This window comes from Tubulanus polymorphus, chromosome 11 (genome assembly GCF_964204645.1).
Source record: "Tubulanus polymorphus chromosome 11, tnTubPoly1.2, whole genome shotgun sequence".
Lineage (NCBI taxonomy): Eukaryota > Metazoa > Nemertea > Palaeonemertea > Tubulaniformes > Tubulanidae > Tubulanus > Tubulanus polymorphus.
In genome coordinates, this window is record NC_134035.1 from 5,988,826 (window position 1) to 6,006,827 (window position 18,002).

Genomic DNA, 18,002 nt, shown 5'->3' on the forward strand with positions numbered 1-18,002 from the left:
AACACTAGGCAATTTTTGGGGTCCTTGCAGTTTGCTGGTGCAGAAAAGCGACCGGAGGAACAGGGCCGGTGTGTGTTTAAGCCGGCCAGGCAGTGTTTAGGACCTAAAACTACACAAAAAATTTCTATACGTTTTCAGTTAATGCAAATTGAAGTAAAATCACTAAGGCACTCTATGGACAAAAAGCTAGGCACAATAGAGACATAAACTCTTGACTGTGAGCATCAAAAGTTAATGGTTTCGATTTCAATATGCCCATCCGTAGGATGCTGGCTGGTGACTATTAATTACGGGATTCGAACCGTCTTTGCACGCGGGTTTGACAGCTCTATCGAGAAGGATTAGTCACGGCTTTATATTTCGAATTTCACTGGATTTATATCGAATCTAAGGTATCTTTTCTCACAAAAACAATTAATTCGATAAATATAAACATCATTCTAACTCGTATCAGGATTAGACTATGCCTTATTTCAGTTTTTAAGCGTCATAGCAAGAAGAAAGCGAAATTCTTGCATGCGCCATTTGGCATTGAGTGTGACGGGATTTGAGCCAGGCCTACTCGTAGTCTTAATACTACTACGATTACTATAACATACAAATAAGGCCTAATGAAATACCGATTGACTCTTTTATCAGATCGGAGAATCTGTTTGCTTCCAATCATACTCTTATTATTGGCCGCGTGACCTTTTGGAGAGTCCGAAACCGCCATCGAGGTGGTGTGATTCGCATTTTGTGTGGAGGCTGGAGCCAACCGGAGGAGATTTCGGATCGAAACGTCGGAGGTCTAAAAAATGAGTACATCCACAGTCAAAATGAGCTCAGTTATTCTGTGGCGGATCGGCTGATGGCAGTAACCAATGCCAGAAGCCCTCAAAGCGATTGGGGATCATTCATTTAGCCTATTAGGTAGGCCTACGCATAAGCCTAGGGGAGGGGGAGGGGTTTGTGCAATTGCGTATGGTACTGTAATGCTTAATGTATATGAAAAATTGCCAATTTTGTGTATAGGGGGGGGGGGTTGGTCGAAAAAGTCATATTTCATGCATTCGTAATGATTGAATGATCCCTTTTACTGAATTTTCAAAATTTCCGTTCACTTTGGCTTGGATAATGGATGCCCTTAGATCAGGCAGGTGCCCTAAAATTTCTTACCAATACTGTCTAACCCGAACCATGGATCCACCCCTGAGCGCTCTTGGTCAGCACGCTTACCACTTAAGCTAACCAACTGGGTCACATTTGCTGTAGGCCCTACATCAATATTGTTTGTTATTATTTCTAGGAAGTGGCCGACTTTGCCAATACTGCATTAGCCTAAGATTATTCCTGTAAACACTATTTTGCCAATTGCTATACATAATAAGATAACTGATAAAGATAACAATAAAATTACTTCATTAGGTTTATAGGGTTAGGATCCCGAGGGTTAGGGTTCGGGTAAGGGTGAGGTTTAGGGTTTCATTTTCTAGGGATAGGGTAAGGATAAGGTTGAGTGCTATAGGCCTATGTAAGTAGTTAAAACATTCATTGGGATTCCAAGAACCTCACCATTAACCAAAATTTGAGCAACTGGCCCTTGGCCAGGCGTTAGCCCTGCTCTGACTGTAAGTGACAGCGTCCGTATACTGTAGGCTTATCCGTATTTTTGGGAAGTTTTGAAGACGCTTCATTGGATTTCATTGATATTGGGTTTAAACATGTATCTACTCCAAACATAGCAGCCCAAACATTGGCCCGGTCAGATTCAAGATGGCCGACTGCGGTCGTATGCAATTGGCCGTCTCTTGTACATTGTCATTGAATTCTTGCCTAAAGCTTCCTAAAGGTCTCATTCTTGCCTGAAGCTTCCTAAAGACAGGTTTGATTTGGGAAGTGATCGGCTGGGATTTTCTTGAACCTGATGACATCACTGACTAGCCCGAATGCACAGGTACATGTGCAGGCTTGCCTCAGGAAAACATGTGGCACCAATCAGATCCCAGTGATGTTAAGCCGGGCGCAGACGAGCGTCGATTCAGATCGCCGTTCGCAGCAATCTGCAATCGCGTTCGACTTTCCGATGCTGGATAAGACCAGCGACTGTGTGCGCATACATGCGACTATCGAGAGCCGTATTAATGACGTGATACAAAAATGGCAGGCATCGGCGATGAATCCTTCGGGAGTCGCCATCTTTGTAGTACCGCCTGATGAAACAGAGGTCGCTGATTGACTGAAAAGTTATTGTCCTGTCGATTCGTTAGTTGCCGCACATGGGGCGATTGTTGATTTCACTGCGACGTGTGATCAGTCGCAGTCGCACTTAAATCGCTCGTCCGCGCCAGGCTTTATGCAATAACATTCAGTGTATTCACACTCATCAGACAGGGTTTCGTGGCGCGGCGAGTCTCGATGGCATCAGGTTCGAATCCCTGCTGAAGGAGGATGAATGTTGTCGGACGGGGAATTGTATCGGTCACTTGTTACGCAATCAGCGGTCATCTTAGTCCCGTCAGTCCTCTTTCATAGGGAAATATATTTTAGGTCAGCACTGTCGAAAGTATGCATCCCCCAGACTTAGGACTATCCCGTGGTATCACTAATTGTTTTAGGGCTCAGGGGCCAGTTGCACAGTCGTGACTTTAGTCCAAAAGTGGTCTTAAATTCTAAGACTGGTCTTAAGTTGTTAGATTGGCTATAGAACTAAGTTGGTCTTAGACTGGTCTTAAGTCAAAGCCATGACTATGCAACCGGCCCCAGGTTGTTATCCGACAGACCATCACACATTATAGAAGGCTCCAGTTGCTATGCAAATGAAATATCTATTGAAATCATAACAGTTTTAACATACAAGTTGAATTATTTATTTTACGCGCATTGATTTTACGATAACTCGTTTCACTTCACTCAGTTGCCGCTGAGTTAAGTTTTCAGATTTGTATAAACTCAAGTACTTCATTGCTATCGTATCAACTAGGCTAGGAGCTGGAGGACTGTGTAACTTTCGAGGCTGCGATATTTCCGATAAACATTTTTAACCTCCTAGTGACGAATATATTTTAGAATGCAAAATCTCTCGATGCTTGACCTCTCTGTATCAATCATCATTTTTAAGATTCTGTGATAGACTCTGATCCTAGCGCCAGTTGCACAGTCGTGACTTAAATTCAAAAGTGGTCGTAAATCTTAAGACTGGTCTTGAGTTGTTAGATCGGCTATAGACCTCAGTTGGTCTTAGACTGGTCTTAAGTCAAAGCCATGACTATGTAACCAGCCCCTGGGGCTGGTTTTATTGACTGGTATTAATTCTAACCAATGGGCTAACTCAATTAATTTTCAATTGAGTACACCCCTAGGTCAAAGATGATACCAGGGCCCCGGGGTCTTCGTGGTAACTTCATTGTTGTAGCTAAGGTTTCAGTGTTGTTTGGAGAAAGACAGTGACCCCCCTTCCCAAATTTTATTCGTTGATTAGTAGGTTGATTTCATACTCCTTAATTCGATTAATTTGGCAAAAAGATTATGGAAAAAACCAATTGATTAGTAATACAATGTATTTTGATGGTGAAAGTGATTACCCGGTAGTATTCAATGTATTTTCAAAGTGGAGGGAAAGTGATTGTGAACAAATTTGGGTTAGCCTTGCAGCGTGGTACCCAGCAGCCAGCGGTCTAGGCGTATGGGGTAATGGTACTGCCTAACCCACCAGCATGCATCATTCAAGTTAGATCAGGTGAATAATGATTGTACAATAGAGCACACACACACACACGGATGAAGAGACAGCAGTGTATGACAGACAGAGGTAGACAGACACTCCTAATGCTGCGTTGTGTTACAGTAGATCTCGGTTCGATGAGTCACTTATAAATCGTTATTACACGAGAATAAAGAAAATCCTTGCATTGTCTATCATTCAACCAGTCCTGCTTGACTGCTAGGTGAAGTCATCTTCCAGGCTGTTGTGGCCCTCCTGACTGCTAGCTGAAGTCATCTGCCAGGCTGTTGTGGCCCTCCTGACTGCTAGGTGAAGTCATCTGCCAGGCTGTTGTGGCCCTCCTGACTGCTAGGTGAAGTCATCTGCCAGGCTGTTGTGGCCCTCCTGACTGCTAGGTGAAGTCATCTGCCAGGCTGTTGTGGTGCTCCTGACTGCTAGCTGAAGTCATCTGTCCGGCTGTTGTGGCCCTCCTGACTGCTAGCTGAAGTCATCTGCCAGGCTGTTGTGGCCCCCCTTGACTGCTAGGTCCCTGTGAATGACGTAGAATTTTTTCTCAGATTGTCTTTTTATCCTGGGTACGAAACGTAAACCCGGATGACAGTATACTCAAAATATTCGACCATTTTTCCCATGATATTTTGGTAATTCTTACCGTGTTTACTATATATTACCCCGGAAGAAATTCAATCGACATTTTTGTATCATCTTGTTTGTATTTTCAGAAAATGATTTGATACGACTCGATCTTCGTCAACCGACCTGAGCATTTCACTCACTATCAAGAGGCCTCGACTCGAATTAGAGCAGGATAAAGTAAAAATGGGTAAGTCTTATCGTTCTATCTACCAATTCTAGTAATTTGACAGGTAAGTTGAGGTAGATGCCTAGAAATTCATCAGCTCCTTTAGGTTTGCTTCGATGACGATACTTATGAAAGAAATATTAATGGTGTTTAAAGTTGAACGAGGATAGGTAAATGAGTTGAGCTGGGGCCATGTGCTTATAGCCGCGATCACACGACCATTTTTGGCCCCGGGCCAAATTTGGCCGGAACAACTGTTCACACGGTTGCCAAATTGGGCGAGCCTGTTTGGCCCGACCAAAAACGTCGTACCAGGCCCGAGCCAAATTTTAGCACCAGACAAATGATTGCGATGAAATGCAACTGGCACCGGAAATGATCCACTTCGCTTTGTTTGGGCATTGTTTAGTATCGAATGAATGGTTTGCGTGTGAACGCGCTCTCTGATTTGGCCCGGGCCAAATCGTGTCCGTGTGATCGCGGCTTATAACTGTAATCGAGCTAATATCGACACTTGGGCAGGTCGTTAACTTGGCTGGTGTTCGATTGAATGCATTCCAATTTAGGAAAGGCAAATTCCGGATTACAAACTCTCCACCGGCGGATTCTACTGGTTTACAGAATTCCCGAACAGAGAGCGCATTCTGTTGTGCGAAACAAATGCGCCAGAAGAGAATTCTAAAAATCGGTAGAGACTTTAATCGAAACCTGCCTTAACAAGATTTCAACTTTCTTTCCTTAAAAAAAATGAAGTAAATTGGTCATGATCGCTGCGAAACATTATATATCTATTCAGAAGCAATTGTATTTCTTTATATGTTTTGTTTTCTCTTCTTTTCGATAGTTTGACGTTTAGCGCATTGCGTAATTACATTCGAATACATTCCATAAACCACGCAATAAGATATATACTCCACGAGCGGCGCCGAGAAAAACATGTCCAATAGCAATACGCCGCAACACTGTCCATACGAACCTACGACGAATCCAGCCTATCGAGAAGTCCTAACTTCATCGTCGTCGACGAAAACTTACACCCGTCGCCACCAGGAGGCGGTACTGTGCTACACGTGCGGTCAGTTTCACGGCGCTCAACAGACGCATCTGTACGACTACAGCCAGACGGTCGACGACGATCTGTTGTGCCTGATCTGTTTACAGCCGCTCGTCGATCCGTTGGATACGAGATGCGGACACACGTTCTGCGACCGGTGTATCGGTAACTACCTCAAAATACAGCGCATCTGTCCGATCGATCGGCAGCCTCTCACCGAACACGACTGTCAACACGCTAGTATTATGGTTCGAAGGTATGTGTTACATTCCCTTTATAAATATTACGCAGATTTAAGTTTGGCGGCCACCTTTTCAATTTTACAGTTGCCCCTACCAGAGTGGGTGTCATTACTGTTAGTGTGAAAAATATCTGATTGTACCAAAATAATGCTTTATTTTCGATATATTTGCGCAGACCAAAAACTTCACTACATCAGCAGCCACAAACAATGCACAAATGCTGGCCCATTGAAATTCAGGCATATGGGGAACACCGACCATAGTACATTCATAGGCTTCGATTGAATTTCAGTGAAATGAATCAGTTTTAGATCACAACTAATCTGTGATAAAACGATAAGAGTAAAATCCCATGATAAATGAATTGCCAAAAATGTTCAATGAGATATTCATTGTGTCAATGGATCTGAATACAATTATTTGCGTTGCAAGATGATAGTTAGTTTTACCGTTCAGAGATGGCAGTGCGGTCATTACTGCTTCAATTTTGAGTACCCAGTATTGCTGATAGATGGCGAACGCGTTACATAAATTCATCGACAAGCGATTCGAATACTTAATTCTTGTCTAGGGCAATGACTGAAGGATTTAATGTAGCAATACACATAATATGCTGTGGGTTAAGCCGCCGGTCACTGGCCTCGTCAATCCAGGGTTTATGGGCTCAAACCCTGGTGGCCACAGAGGACCTAGGTCGACGGTTCTTCTCTGGTCTCTCTCCATTGGGAAAAAGAAACATTGAACCTGCTAATAATGCCCTGCATGGCGCTCAGCGGGTTGATGGAATTAAAAAAGTAAAATTAATAAAAAAATGTTATGTTCAATTTACGAACCTAAAATTTAGCTCAGGAGTTAGCCGATTAAGTAACAATACATACGTTACAAGGACATGTCTACGCCCCCCTTGTGATCCCCCCACCAGTGATCCTTTCCCTCTGGCCCCCTACGGTCTGAGAGTTAATCCGATTTAATTATCAACATATTTGTACGGCATTTGAGAGTAATGAGAAGCAACAAGTTAATTAAACGTCTCCTGACGTTTGAATAATTGTATTAGTCGTGTATTCACGTACAGATTCTTAGATCAAACAATCTAGGCCTAGTTGTTGTATGATGTCTTATATCTGTTCGCTCAGACACACGTGTATCCAGTGCAGCTTCTGTAAAACAAAGGGGGCAAAAAGGTCGAAAAGATTTTGCCAGGCTGATTTTCCTTTCGTTTATTTTTTCCCTTATTGTTTATATATATATATATATATATATATATATATATATATATATATATATATATATATATATATATATATATATATATATATATATATATATATATATATATATATATATATATATATATATATATATATATATATATAGCCCGATTGTCATTATTAGTATTGAAGAGTATTTGGTTAGACCCTTCTGGTTGTTGAGGATCGCCTACTCGAAACTGTGTCGATTTTTGTATTAAGAGTGGACCAATTTGTTACCAGTATCTGGGAGCAGCCTCAGTAGCTCTTGTTGGTGTGATGCTGTTGTATCGGAGTGATAAAGCATCGGTTTCGAGTCCTGCTGGCTGCTTACAGTGTGCTGGGAAATACTTTAAAGGGGCCCGCACACTAGCGTCAAAGCCGCTGCAAGGAGTATGCCGGCGTCAAAATCACCTAGTGTGCCGGGTGATTTTGCCGCTTGCAGCTTTGATGCCTGTATCTAACATGTTTGATATTTTTGTTGCGGCACGGCAAGTACGCCTGAGTGTGCGCCAAATTCCGCATCAGTGCCGCAGGATTTAGCCGGATTTAGTTTCAACGCGCATGCATCGAGATTGTATTATTGATCGATTGGTCCCGTGACCTACAATAGTGACGGATGCAGCACATAAAGCTGCGTCATTTTTGCCAGTGTGCGGAAAAGTTTTCGGCGTCAACGTCGCGGCGTGGTTGTTGCGGCGACTTTGACGCTACTGTGCAGCCCGCTTAAAGGCTGTGACCGTTCCGTCGTTGCGAGTAGTAACTCGAAATCTTCCCGCCTCAATTCAATTAGCCACCAACGAACAAACACTAACAGAAAATCTCAACAACTTATTTTTTTAGGCTTATTGCCCGTTTGATTGAAAGTGAACTATTCTGACCGCACAAAACCACCGGCTGTTTTGAGTCATGCCCTCTGGTGGTATTTTGGTGCAGTGCTCACCGAATGACACGTACACTTTGCTCTATAGATATTAATGTATGTGTTGATGATTTGAACTGTATTCAACGTGCGTGCACTAGTTTCATCGAATCGGTTTAGTTCCGCGTGATATAGGCCCCCTTATAGTAACTGCAGAGCATGAGAATTCACCTGTAAATTGTAAACAGTATTAAATTACATGTTTGTTCATTAATTTGCTGCGATTGATTTTCGATTAAAGGATCCTGCCAATCGCTCGCTCGTCACTGGATGCTGCCGCTGTTTCGGTCAACTATTTCAGTATTGAACGTACATGATTACGCATAGATTTTACACCGCGCTGCGTTTTTGTTCGCTCGTAAAAAAAAAATCAATCGACGATACCGTTTAAATGAGTACGGTTAACTCTCGTCTCCTTACCTTCGTCGCCGCGTGTTTTTATATTATCGCGGATTAATCGCAAAATTTCATATCCGTCGAAAATAATCGACGGGAATCGATGCGCGACCTCGGGTTCTGAACTATTTCCAGTATGTGTGGGAGTTCACCTTAATGTAGAATGCATCATCGATGGAGAGAGGGAGCGAGGGAGGAAGGGGGTAGCGAGGGGGAGAGGATGATCTAAACCGTGGGAAAATAATCAACAACAATGATAGTAGGTCCGTATATAGCGGCTACCAATGCGCCGCGCGCCGCAAATAAATAAACATGTTTAAATGGCGCGGACGCCGCGGTTGTAAAGTTTCCGATATACTAATTCCCCCGGCCACCACTAGGGGGAGCGATTTCGTCGAGTTGATCACATTACCGCGACGTGGTAACGCTACGCGTAGATATAAAAGGTAGGACGAAGGCGAATAGTTGCGTAATTTTGTATCGTTTCTTTCGCTCGACGCGTATCAATTATTTATACGCATTTATTGTCGTTTTGCTGATAGAATTCGGATCAGCCGAATATGTCGGTTGTTTTTTTAAGATGGCTACTGGGATGAGACGTTTATGTAATGTAAAGTAGTTTTAAGGTGCGTTTTATTACTATTCGTTGTGGGCCGGAATGGATCAAGATGAATAGTATAACTGTCTGTGCCGTGTATAGAATCTTACCTTTTCGTGATATTGTCGTTTATGGGCGCGCATTTGGACTAGGTATACACGTAATATATATTAATGATCTCGTATTTTTTGAGATGCCAAGTGAAAATAGATACTGAGATGTTTGATACTGGTAATAGCAATGATTTATTTTTTGATGTAGCGCCGTTTACTAATTGAAATTAATCTCAGGGCTCTCCATACAATATAAAAACATCATAAAACATCGAGATATGAGATATTTACGTTTCAAATGTTGTTCTAAGATTTAGATTTATAGGTACGTTTCATAAGCATCGTAGATAAGTAAAGCATAGAATTCCATGGATTAGGAGCTGAGATTTTAGATATCAGTAATCAGTATTTTTAGGTCAGCCGTAGGCTGAGGCGGATACTATATACAAAGGGAGCGAATTTAAATGACATGGTTTTCAGATGAAAAGGCTTTTTCGCTGTGCAACTGAGGATATATTCATACAAATTGTGCATTCAAGTTTTATCCATTCTCCAATTCATCGGAATCTGTATTTTGAAAAAGGGCCTCGTTAAAATTTATAGGAGGTTTTTCACGAAAATTTGAACGCAAAAATAGGTATCAGTTTTAAAGGCCAATCAGAAGGTCTACTCTGTTGTTGGCTTCGAAAGGTGTTCACGTGAACCCGCAGTATTTTCTACTGTTTTACTTCCGGGTTTTATTTTTAAGATTTAAAATCTCAAGATCGATTTCTGTAAAATCTATTTTAGTGTGGAGTAATTTTAATTTGCACTACGAAAAATTCATCCTTTACAACTTGCGTCAGGTTTGGGAGAAATGGCTTTTTCCCAAATTGGATGGATGACCTTGATGCTATTTAGCCATGCGCTCCAATTATCAAATTTTATTCTGCAAAATAATATCAAATCCAATTAAATTTTATTGAACAAAACTTCAAATGAAATTCGATTTTATTCCCGCATTCAAATCAATAAGACGAAGGGAAAAGATTGATCGGAAATATTCCTTTGTGCGGTTTTTGCTACTTATAAAAACCTCTGTATTGTGTTGTAAATTGTAATGAGCTGGCAGTGTATTTTGAAAAATACAACCCACAGATTGAATCATTTAAAAAAAGCAAATGTGACGGCTGGCCATAGTAAAGCAAATGGCCATAGTGCCATTTGGGGCTCTTATTTTTTCATAGGTCATGATGCTGTGTGATGGTTCAACCAGCAGTGGGATAGCTCTACTTCATGATGGTTCCAAACAGCAGTGGGATAGCTCCTCTTTGTGATGATTCCAATCAGCATTTGGATAGCTCCACTTCGTGATGGTTCAACCAGCAGTGGGATGGCTCTACTTAATGATGCTTCCAACCAGCAGTGGTATAGCTCCACTTCATGGTGGTTTCAACCTGCAGTGGGATAGCTCCACAGCCATGATGCTAACTCATCACATAGTTGATGATGAACCTGGTTTTTTGGTACGAATCTAATGTGGACTCTTAAACCCTCGGTGTTTGAGGCGTGATTACACGCGTGCGCCGGCAATCTTGTCAATTTTAGATTGCTTTGATTTCGCAGTAGTGGCAATGATGTTTGGGTTAACTCGAGGTTTTTATTGGCGGTGTATTTTTTTATAGTAGACTCATGATTACTTGACGTTGTAATCTTGTTTACGTAGCACTCTGTCTCTAATGGATACATACGACAGTGTGAGGGACGACGGCCGGGTGCGACTAGCGCGGCGCCGGTATCGTCGTCGTCGCCGTCGTCCTCGGTTTTCCTTAGTCGACTTTATTTATCAGCGTTTACCGATAAGAACTGTGATACTCCGCTGACCAGGGTATCAATCCACAGCTTAGAACACGCTACCCTTCCTCAAAAACCTACCCATGACATACTGTAAGTTGATAACCACCTCAAGTTAGCTGAAAAATGTGTTAAGAGGTTTTGCTTCACGGTAAAAGGTTCAAATTACCCGCACTATGACACAAACTGTATTTTACCTGAGTGGGTTGGCTGTCAAACTACCGGCATAGTAAATCGGATATAAAGTCATCCATCAAAGTTGTACCGCTAGAAATTGTGCAGCTGAAATGTCGAACCCGCAATAAAATACAAAGATATAAAACTGAAAAATGCGTATTCAAAACATCACTAAAACTCTAATAGACCTAGCCCTAGGTGAGGTGACCAATGACATCGCATTCACTCAGTACTACCAGCTAACCCTAACTCTAGGTGACCGTTAGAGGCTACCATAGCAACAGGCCAGCCAATCAGAACTAAGCTTACATGAACTAAGGTTTTTGCGAAATGACCTTGACACCGTTTCATAAATGAACTGTCAGCTTTGAAACTGAACATGTCAGCACGTACTTCCTGGCTCAAAGCTTCGAAGTCAGGATCGAATCCTTAGTCTTGAATAAGATGTAGTTTCTTCAGTCATGTCCTTTAAACTAGCAAACAACGGAAACAAATGATTAAATTTGAAGTTGGCACCGGTTGCAGCTTTCTGGCTCGTCAAATAACGATGACCTGGTTTTCAACGGAGGAGGTCCTTACCGATAAAACTTCGAACGCTATGAGTAGAATGTCTAGGTTTTGCGCGCGAGACTTCAACAAATTGAATCAGTCGAATATAGCTAATTCGCGGCGATGGGGCATTATAGACTCTTAAACTCGATCTATTAAACTGATACATAGTGACAGTTTCGCTCACTTCCCGGTCTCGTGGAACCGTTTAAAAGCCGCCGTCACGTTTCCGCACACTTTCTGAGACTCGTAGATAAAGACGTGATTCTTGCGCGTAGCGCGAGTTGAAACTCGATTATCGAAGTCGAATCGTAGTCGTCGACACATTTTCGGGACGAACGAAATAGAAAAAAGCGACGTGAATATTTCCAGATGTGAATTTCAGGTGAAGTAGTTCCCGGAGATTTTCTCTCTCGGTCGTTTCGCGTCGTTCTCGTCGAATTCTAGAACGATCCTGCCCGGATCGACGGCTCGTAAACACCTGATGACAGATTCCATTATCTATGATACGAAAAATACGATTATTGACGATACACCAATATTCTAGGGTTGTGATTAGTTTGAAGTAAACCATTTTGATCGAAGCAATTTTGTTTGTTTTGTATGGTGTGGACATTTTGATAATGATAATCATGATGATATTAATTTTGCCATAATGAGGACCTGTGCCACCAGCTATCCCGCTAGGTGGCGTGCGTGGCAGTGCGACAACCCTGTCTAAATCTTAGGCGCACTTGTTTGAAATCGGTTTGCCCAAACCGTTTCGGTTTGGAGGAAAATCGCCTTTGTTCATATCAAAACCGGTTTGCATAAACCGGCGTCTTTGTTCAGGTGTTAACCGACTAAACAGCATTGTGAGCGGTTTGCAACATCAAACCGACTTTTCCAACTTGGCCGAATAAGGAAATTTCCGGCTTAAACAGGCTTTTTCGTTCTGTCGCATTTGTTCACTCTACGGCAAACCGGTTTATGATGGAATGAACCGATGTCAACCGGTTTATACAAACCGATTTTAAACAGATGCGCCTGTAGTTCATTTTTGCTTGACTTTCATCTAGATTTTTAGCCTCCCTCATCAGAGATAAGGCAAATTGGGCCTCTTGATGAACTCGGATTGATCATTAGGATTCGTGTATAGTACGATTTTTATCGTACATAGAATATCCTACATAGATCTTAATTGAATCTGAGAAGAGTATCCGGGTGTTGTTGTCTGAATGGGCACTAGCGACACCTGGTGGATCCTCGCTAGCCACAGTCAGACATAGAGTCCTCATTCCATATACAATATGCTCTTTGTCATACAAATTAAGACAACAGATACAGCATAAATAAACCTAAGAATAAGTTATAGTCTCAGAGAACTGCGGTATCCTAGGTATGGTACATAAAATAGTGAAGTAAAGAATTTGTATCGGGTCCCTGTTGCGGCTGTATTTGTAAAAAGATGTGAGTTAACTTGAGGTTTGAGAGCATCTGAGGATGGACTCGCTTGTAATTGGATAGGTTACCTTTTCCAAAGAAATGGCGTACAATAGTATTTTTTTGCCGTGGAATAGTGTGTCCCCTACCGTTAGAGCGAGGAGAGTGGAGAGAACCTTTTTAGTACGTGATCTGAAATACTAATGTAACCATCGATGATACATTCTATAAATAATAGATTCCATCCGCGACCCGTAAAACTGACCAAACGCTAAGTACTACTTACAGAATCAATGACAAGTGTCCCCGCAGATCAGCTCGTACGTTGTTTGATTTTATGCATAGGTTGAATATTAATTATTGACTCTGTGCTATGACATTGCGGTTCATGTTCGAAATAATTAATGACTGTAACTGTAAAGGTGATAAAACACATTTTTACATGTAAACCATATACGAAAATGGCCCGAGGTGTCGGCCCTTTATAAGAAGTTTCTTAGCTAAGTGAATCCTCAAAAATGTCCTATCGGCGCTGTTGATTTTCATATGAACTGTTTGTGAAAATTGCATTTTATGGTATTCAAAACTCGCTCAGCAAATTGAAAATTTCATTTTATGTCTCTCAATGATCTGAAAGATATCACTGGGAACCAGGAAATTATTCATGAAGGGACAGTTCGGGTATTGGAACCATAGCCGGTATTGGAACCGTGCCTGTACTGTTCCGGTATTGTTGGAACTGTACTAGTATTGGAACTGTTCTGGTTTTGGAACCATACTAGTATTCGAACTGTACCAGCATTGGAACAGTTTTAGGACTGTTGGAACTGTCCAGGTGTTGGAACTGGGCCTGTAGGCCTATTAGAACTGTTCCGATATTGGAACTGATTCTATGGCGTGCTGGCCTTCAATAAGTAGGCCTACACACTCAATCACAACTATAACAATGAGTTCAATCAATTTCTAACAAAGGCCAGAATGATGATTATGAGGGATTGGTGGGGATTGGTACTCGAGCAGTTTCTTATTGTTGATTCTACGTTCCATATATCATTCTCCCTCTCTCCTTTACTCTCCTCCCCCTTTCCTTCTCCCCCTTCTCCCTTCTCCCTTCGCACTGATTTGCGAGACTGTATAAGTGTCGATTTGTGACGTGTCCCTGACATTTATTGAAAGTCACCAGGGAGTAGTTTTCTATAGGTTGTGATATAATTACCTGTTTGCGTTTGCTCAGTGAAAAATGTGATGAATTATTTATGGGCTGATGACACGTACGGGAAAATACCCGGTCTTGAAATGCAGTCCTGAAATGTCGCCTCGAAATGCCGTCCCGCTATATTGTGTGCAGTGAATGTGCTAACTATAAATGTGGCGGTATAATGTGATATACAGAGCTGTGTGACACTTTCGGTCACTATTTTGACTCAAATCTAGGAGATATGTCGAGGGATTTTTCGACTAACATTTGGGCTCAAATATAGTCTTACAATTTATGTGACACTACTATTCTAATATATATCTGGTTTTGAATCTCACGGAGAGATAGATGTGACTAATTTGTCAAAGGATTTATCAAATTGCGTGAATAATATCAAACATTTGAACGAGATTACGATATATATTTTCAGTGCGTATATTTTCCCGGTATATGACAGATATAACCGTAGTTATAACATCACGCGTCATTCGGTGCAGGATTCCTCAGATACCTGCTGAGTTCATTCAGCATCTGTTTCGCTGATTTTCTTTTGTTTCGAAATTCTGTCCACATCTGTTGTTTCATCGTTCCCATAAAAATCTAACATAAAAATCTAACGACTATATATGAGTAACTTGACATGTGTCTGGTGACTGTACTGACTGAGCTGTGTGGGGGGGGGGGGGTGTGAAACATGATTCATGTCTGTCTCACTGACTTATATACAATGTGTTAATTGAAATAAAATTTAACGACTTTAACACAACATTCGATACATTCATTCATCTACATTCATTCATCGCGTGAAATAAGAAATATGATTTTAATAGTCTGTCGATCCACAGCGTTGTGTCTAGCTGCACCAGTGATAACGGCTGATTAAGAAACTGAGCTCATTGATTCGGGCCATTCCCGATTGTTATTAGTCGACCGGAGTAACTAGCGCGATAGCGTGAATGCAGCTATTGATTCGCGGTACGAACTGTAGATGGAGCGATCGTCGGTCGTACAGATGTTCGTTCATTCATAGATATCGGCGTTCACCGCTCTCTCTCTCTCTCAGCCGCCGGTGTACAGTATAGTTTTTACTACAACCATCCTGTCGCTAGCCGACTACTACTCTACTGATTACTGTCTGGATATAAAACCATCAGATTCGATGATAAAAAGTTGACACCGCATCGAAGACGACGACGAGTCCGATCGGGATCTCGTCTGACGAAAATTACAAATTTCATTTGAGAAATTTTTACCGAAATATCGCCAGTTTTAGCGTGGAATTAGATACGTGAATTTCTCGTCGATTTTACCAGATTTTCGTCGTCATCAACGCCAATGGTATTATCGGTTTCTAGAAAACTTTCTGGAATCGTCGATTCTTCGATCTCGGTGGAATCGTCAATCGTGGCGACATAATTCTCGGATTCACACGCGGTTTTCACTGTCGCGCCATTTCAGTCGAGCACGCGCATGCGACAGGTCATAAACTGTTAAAACTTTTAAAAAATAAATGGTTTTAATAAAGCATGACTTCAACCGATGAGACTGTTTAAACGATAGAACTTCTTTTCTCACGTGTTTGAATACCGGTTGTAAAAGCGTGTAATGTTTAGAGCGGTCGGTCGTATATAATGTTAAGGACACTGGTATCCGTGCTGGGGATCGGTTTTAACGCGCGAAGGATTATGTGGGCACGCCGTGATCGTTAGCGGATCCATTATCAACCGGGCGGTTTTTATTATCAATCGACGTGCGATTAAAGATCAGTAGTAATTATTGCTTATTTATCACATTGAGATGTTACCGCTCGACGGTTGTCAACGGTTGCGGGGTCTAACGCCGCGATAACAATAGCCAAGGCGTGAGCGTGGAGTCGGCAAATATCATCATCATCGGTGGATTTAGGATTAAAGGATTATCAAGAGATTAGCGATTGCGATGGAAGTTTGTTTGAATGCTGAAAGGTTAGTAAAATCGGAGGCAACTTACTTATCTTGAAACAATATTCAGCTTGGCTCCGGGCTTGGGGGAGGGGTCTAATTGCACGTTTGATGATATTGTACTTTCGGGTGAATATGCTGTTACCTTTTAGTCAACATTGTCTCAATATTCTGTTTCAATGATTAGTTGTCGGGAGCTGAACTGAATCTGTCGATACCATCGATTTCATATACATGTTTATCAGCTGAAGTCAAACAGTTATACTATTTAATGTGATTTATAACAAGGCGATATAAATGATTAAACCATTCCTGATTGTTAGGGATGGTCCTGACGATCTATTCTTATCCGCAGGGCGAAAACCATATTGAAGAAAACAAACAAATGCCATCTCTGATGAAAATATCTCGGTGTCTAATCTTAGTTTGATTAAATATGACCCTGTTATCGGATCAACCCTGTTATAAGGTCAGCCCTATCACTGGATCACCCCTGTTATCAGATCACCCCTGTTATAAGATCAGTCCTGTCACTGGGTCAGCCCTGTTACCGGATCAGCCCTGTTATCTGATCACAATATTATAAAATTATGAACCTCTAAACAGGATTGATACATGTAAATCAATCATACATGTTACTCCATAGTTACATTAGCCGCCTATCTGCCCGCATATGTGCCCATCAGCCTGAGGTGTGCCTGTCTGCTCGCATATGTGCCCATCAGCCTGAGGTGTGCCTGTCTGCCCGTATGTGCCCATCAGCCTGAGGTGTGCCTGTCTGCCCGTATGTGCCCATCAGCCTGAGGTGTGCATGTCTGCCCATTTGCCGGAGATGTGCCTGTCTGCCCGTATGTGCCCATCAGCCCGAGGTGTGCCTGTCCGCCTGTATATGTGCCCATCCACCCGAGGTGTGTCTGTCTACCCATATATGTCACTACGTAGTTAGTTACTGTCGTCACCTCGCCGCCTGTCTGTATGTTTGTATATAGGTGTATATGTTATATCCAGATGTAGGTTTCATTTTAGCTTCGATGATTGATCCATCGTTCTTGAAATAACTTCACTATTGATCCAACCCTCGTATATAAAATATTGGCAGGATGATACAATATAGTAATTCTGTGAAGTGGCTACGATTGAAATCACGCCTGCAGTTCGTCCTATTTTTACGTAAGTCGTCTCATCTTCGCGGGATTGGATGAGATCGCATCCGCGCGATTCAATCTCTGTAAAATGAAAATAATTAATCCATCTGTTATTAACGTGATGAACTGAAATTTCATCTGATTGAAATTAGCCTCGCCGCGAAACCACTCGTCTCTCGTCTCGCTGTTTGTGTCTAGAACATTTAAACATGCACCACCACCCGGCTACAGTCACGACTGGGTGCCACTGAGCAGTGTGACTGAAACCAAAAGTGGTCTTAAATGTTAAGTTGTTAGATTGGTTTTGAACCAAAATTGACTTAGACTGGTCTTAAGTTGTTAGCTATAGAATTAAAAGAGCTTTGACTGGTATCGAAGTTGTTACATTGGTTATAGAACCAAAATGAACTTAGACTGGTCTTGAACCGTTTGTTAGGTTATAGAACAAAAATGGGCTCAAGTTGTTAGATTCTCTATGGAAACATGAGCTGAGATTGGTCTTAAGTTGTTAGATAGTTTATAGAACCAAAATGGACTCGGATTGGACTTAAGTTGTTGGGTAGGATGGAACCAAAATGAGCTTAGACTGGTCTTAGGTTGAAAGATCGGTTATAAAACTAAAAGTGCTTAGACTGGTCTTGAAGTTGTTAGTTTGGTGTTAGAACCAAACAGAGCTGAGACTGGTCTTAAGTTGTTAAATTGTCTATGGAACAAAAAT

At 41.8% G+C, this 18,002-nt stretch overlaps 1 protein-coding gene across 2 annotated transcripts in view; it reads left to right on the forward strand.

Annotated features, from left to right (window-relative positions):
- Positions 1-324: 324 nt before the first annotated feature.
- Positions 325-18,002, forward strand: part of LOC141912512 (ligand of Numb protein X 2-like) — a 54,832-nt gene continuing 37,154 nt past the window's right edge. For both annotated transcript variants that reach the window (XM_074803759.1, XM_074803758.1), the window contains exons 1-3: positions 325-392; positions 4,426-4,526; positions 5,350-5,815. In XM_074803759.1, coding sequence (XP_074659860.1) covers positions 5,442-5,815 — 374 coding nt within the window. In that variant the 5' untranslated portion in view covers positions 325-392; positions 4,426-4,526; positions 5,350-5,441. The remainder of the gene's footprint in view (positions 393-4,425; positions 4,527-5,349; positions 5,816-18,002) is intronic.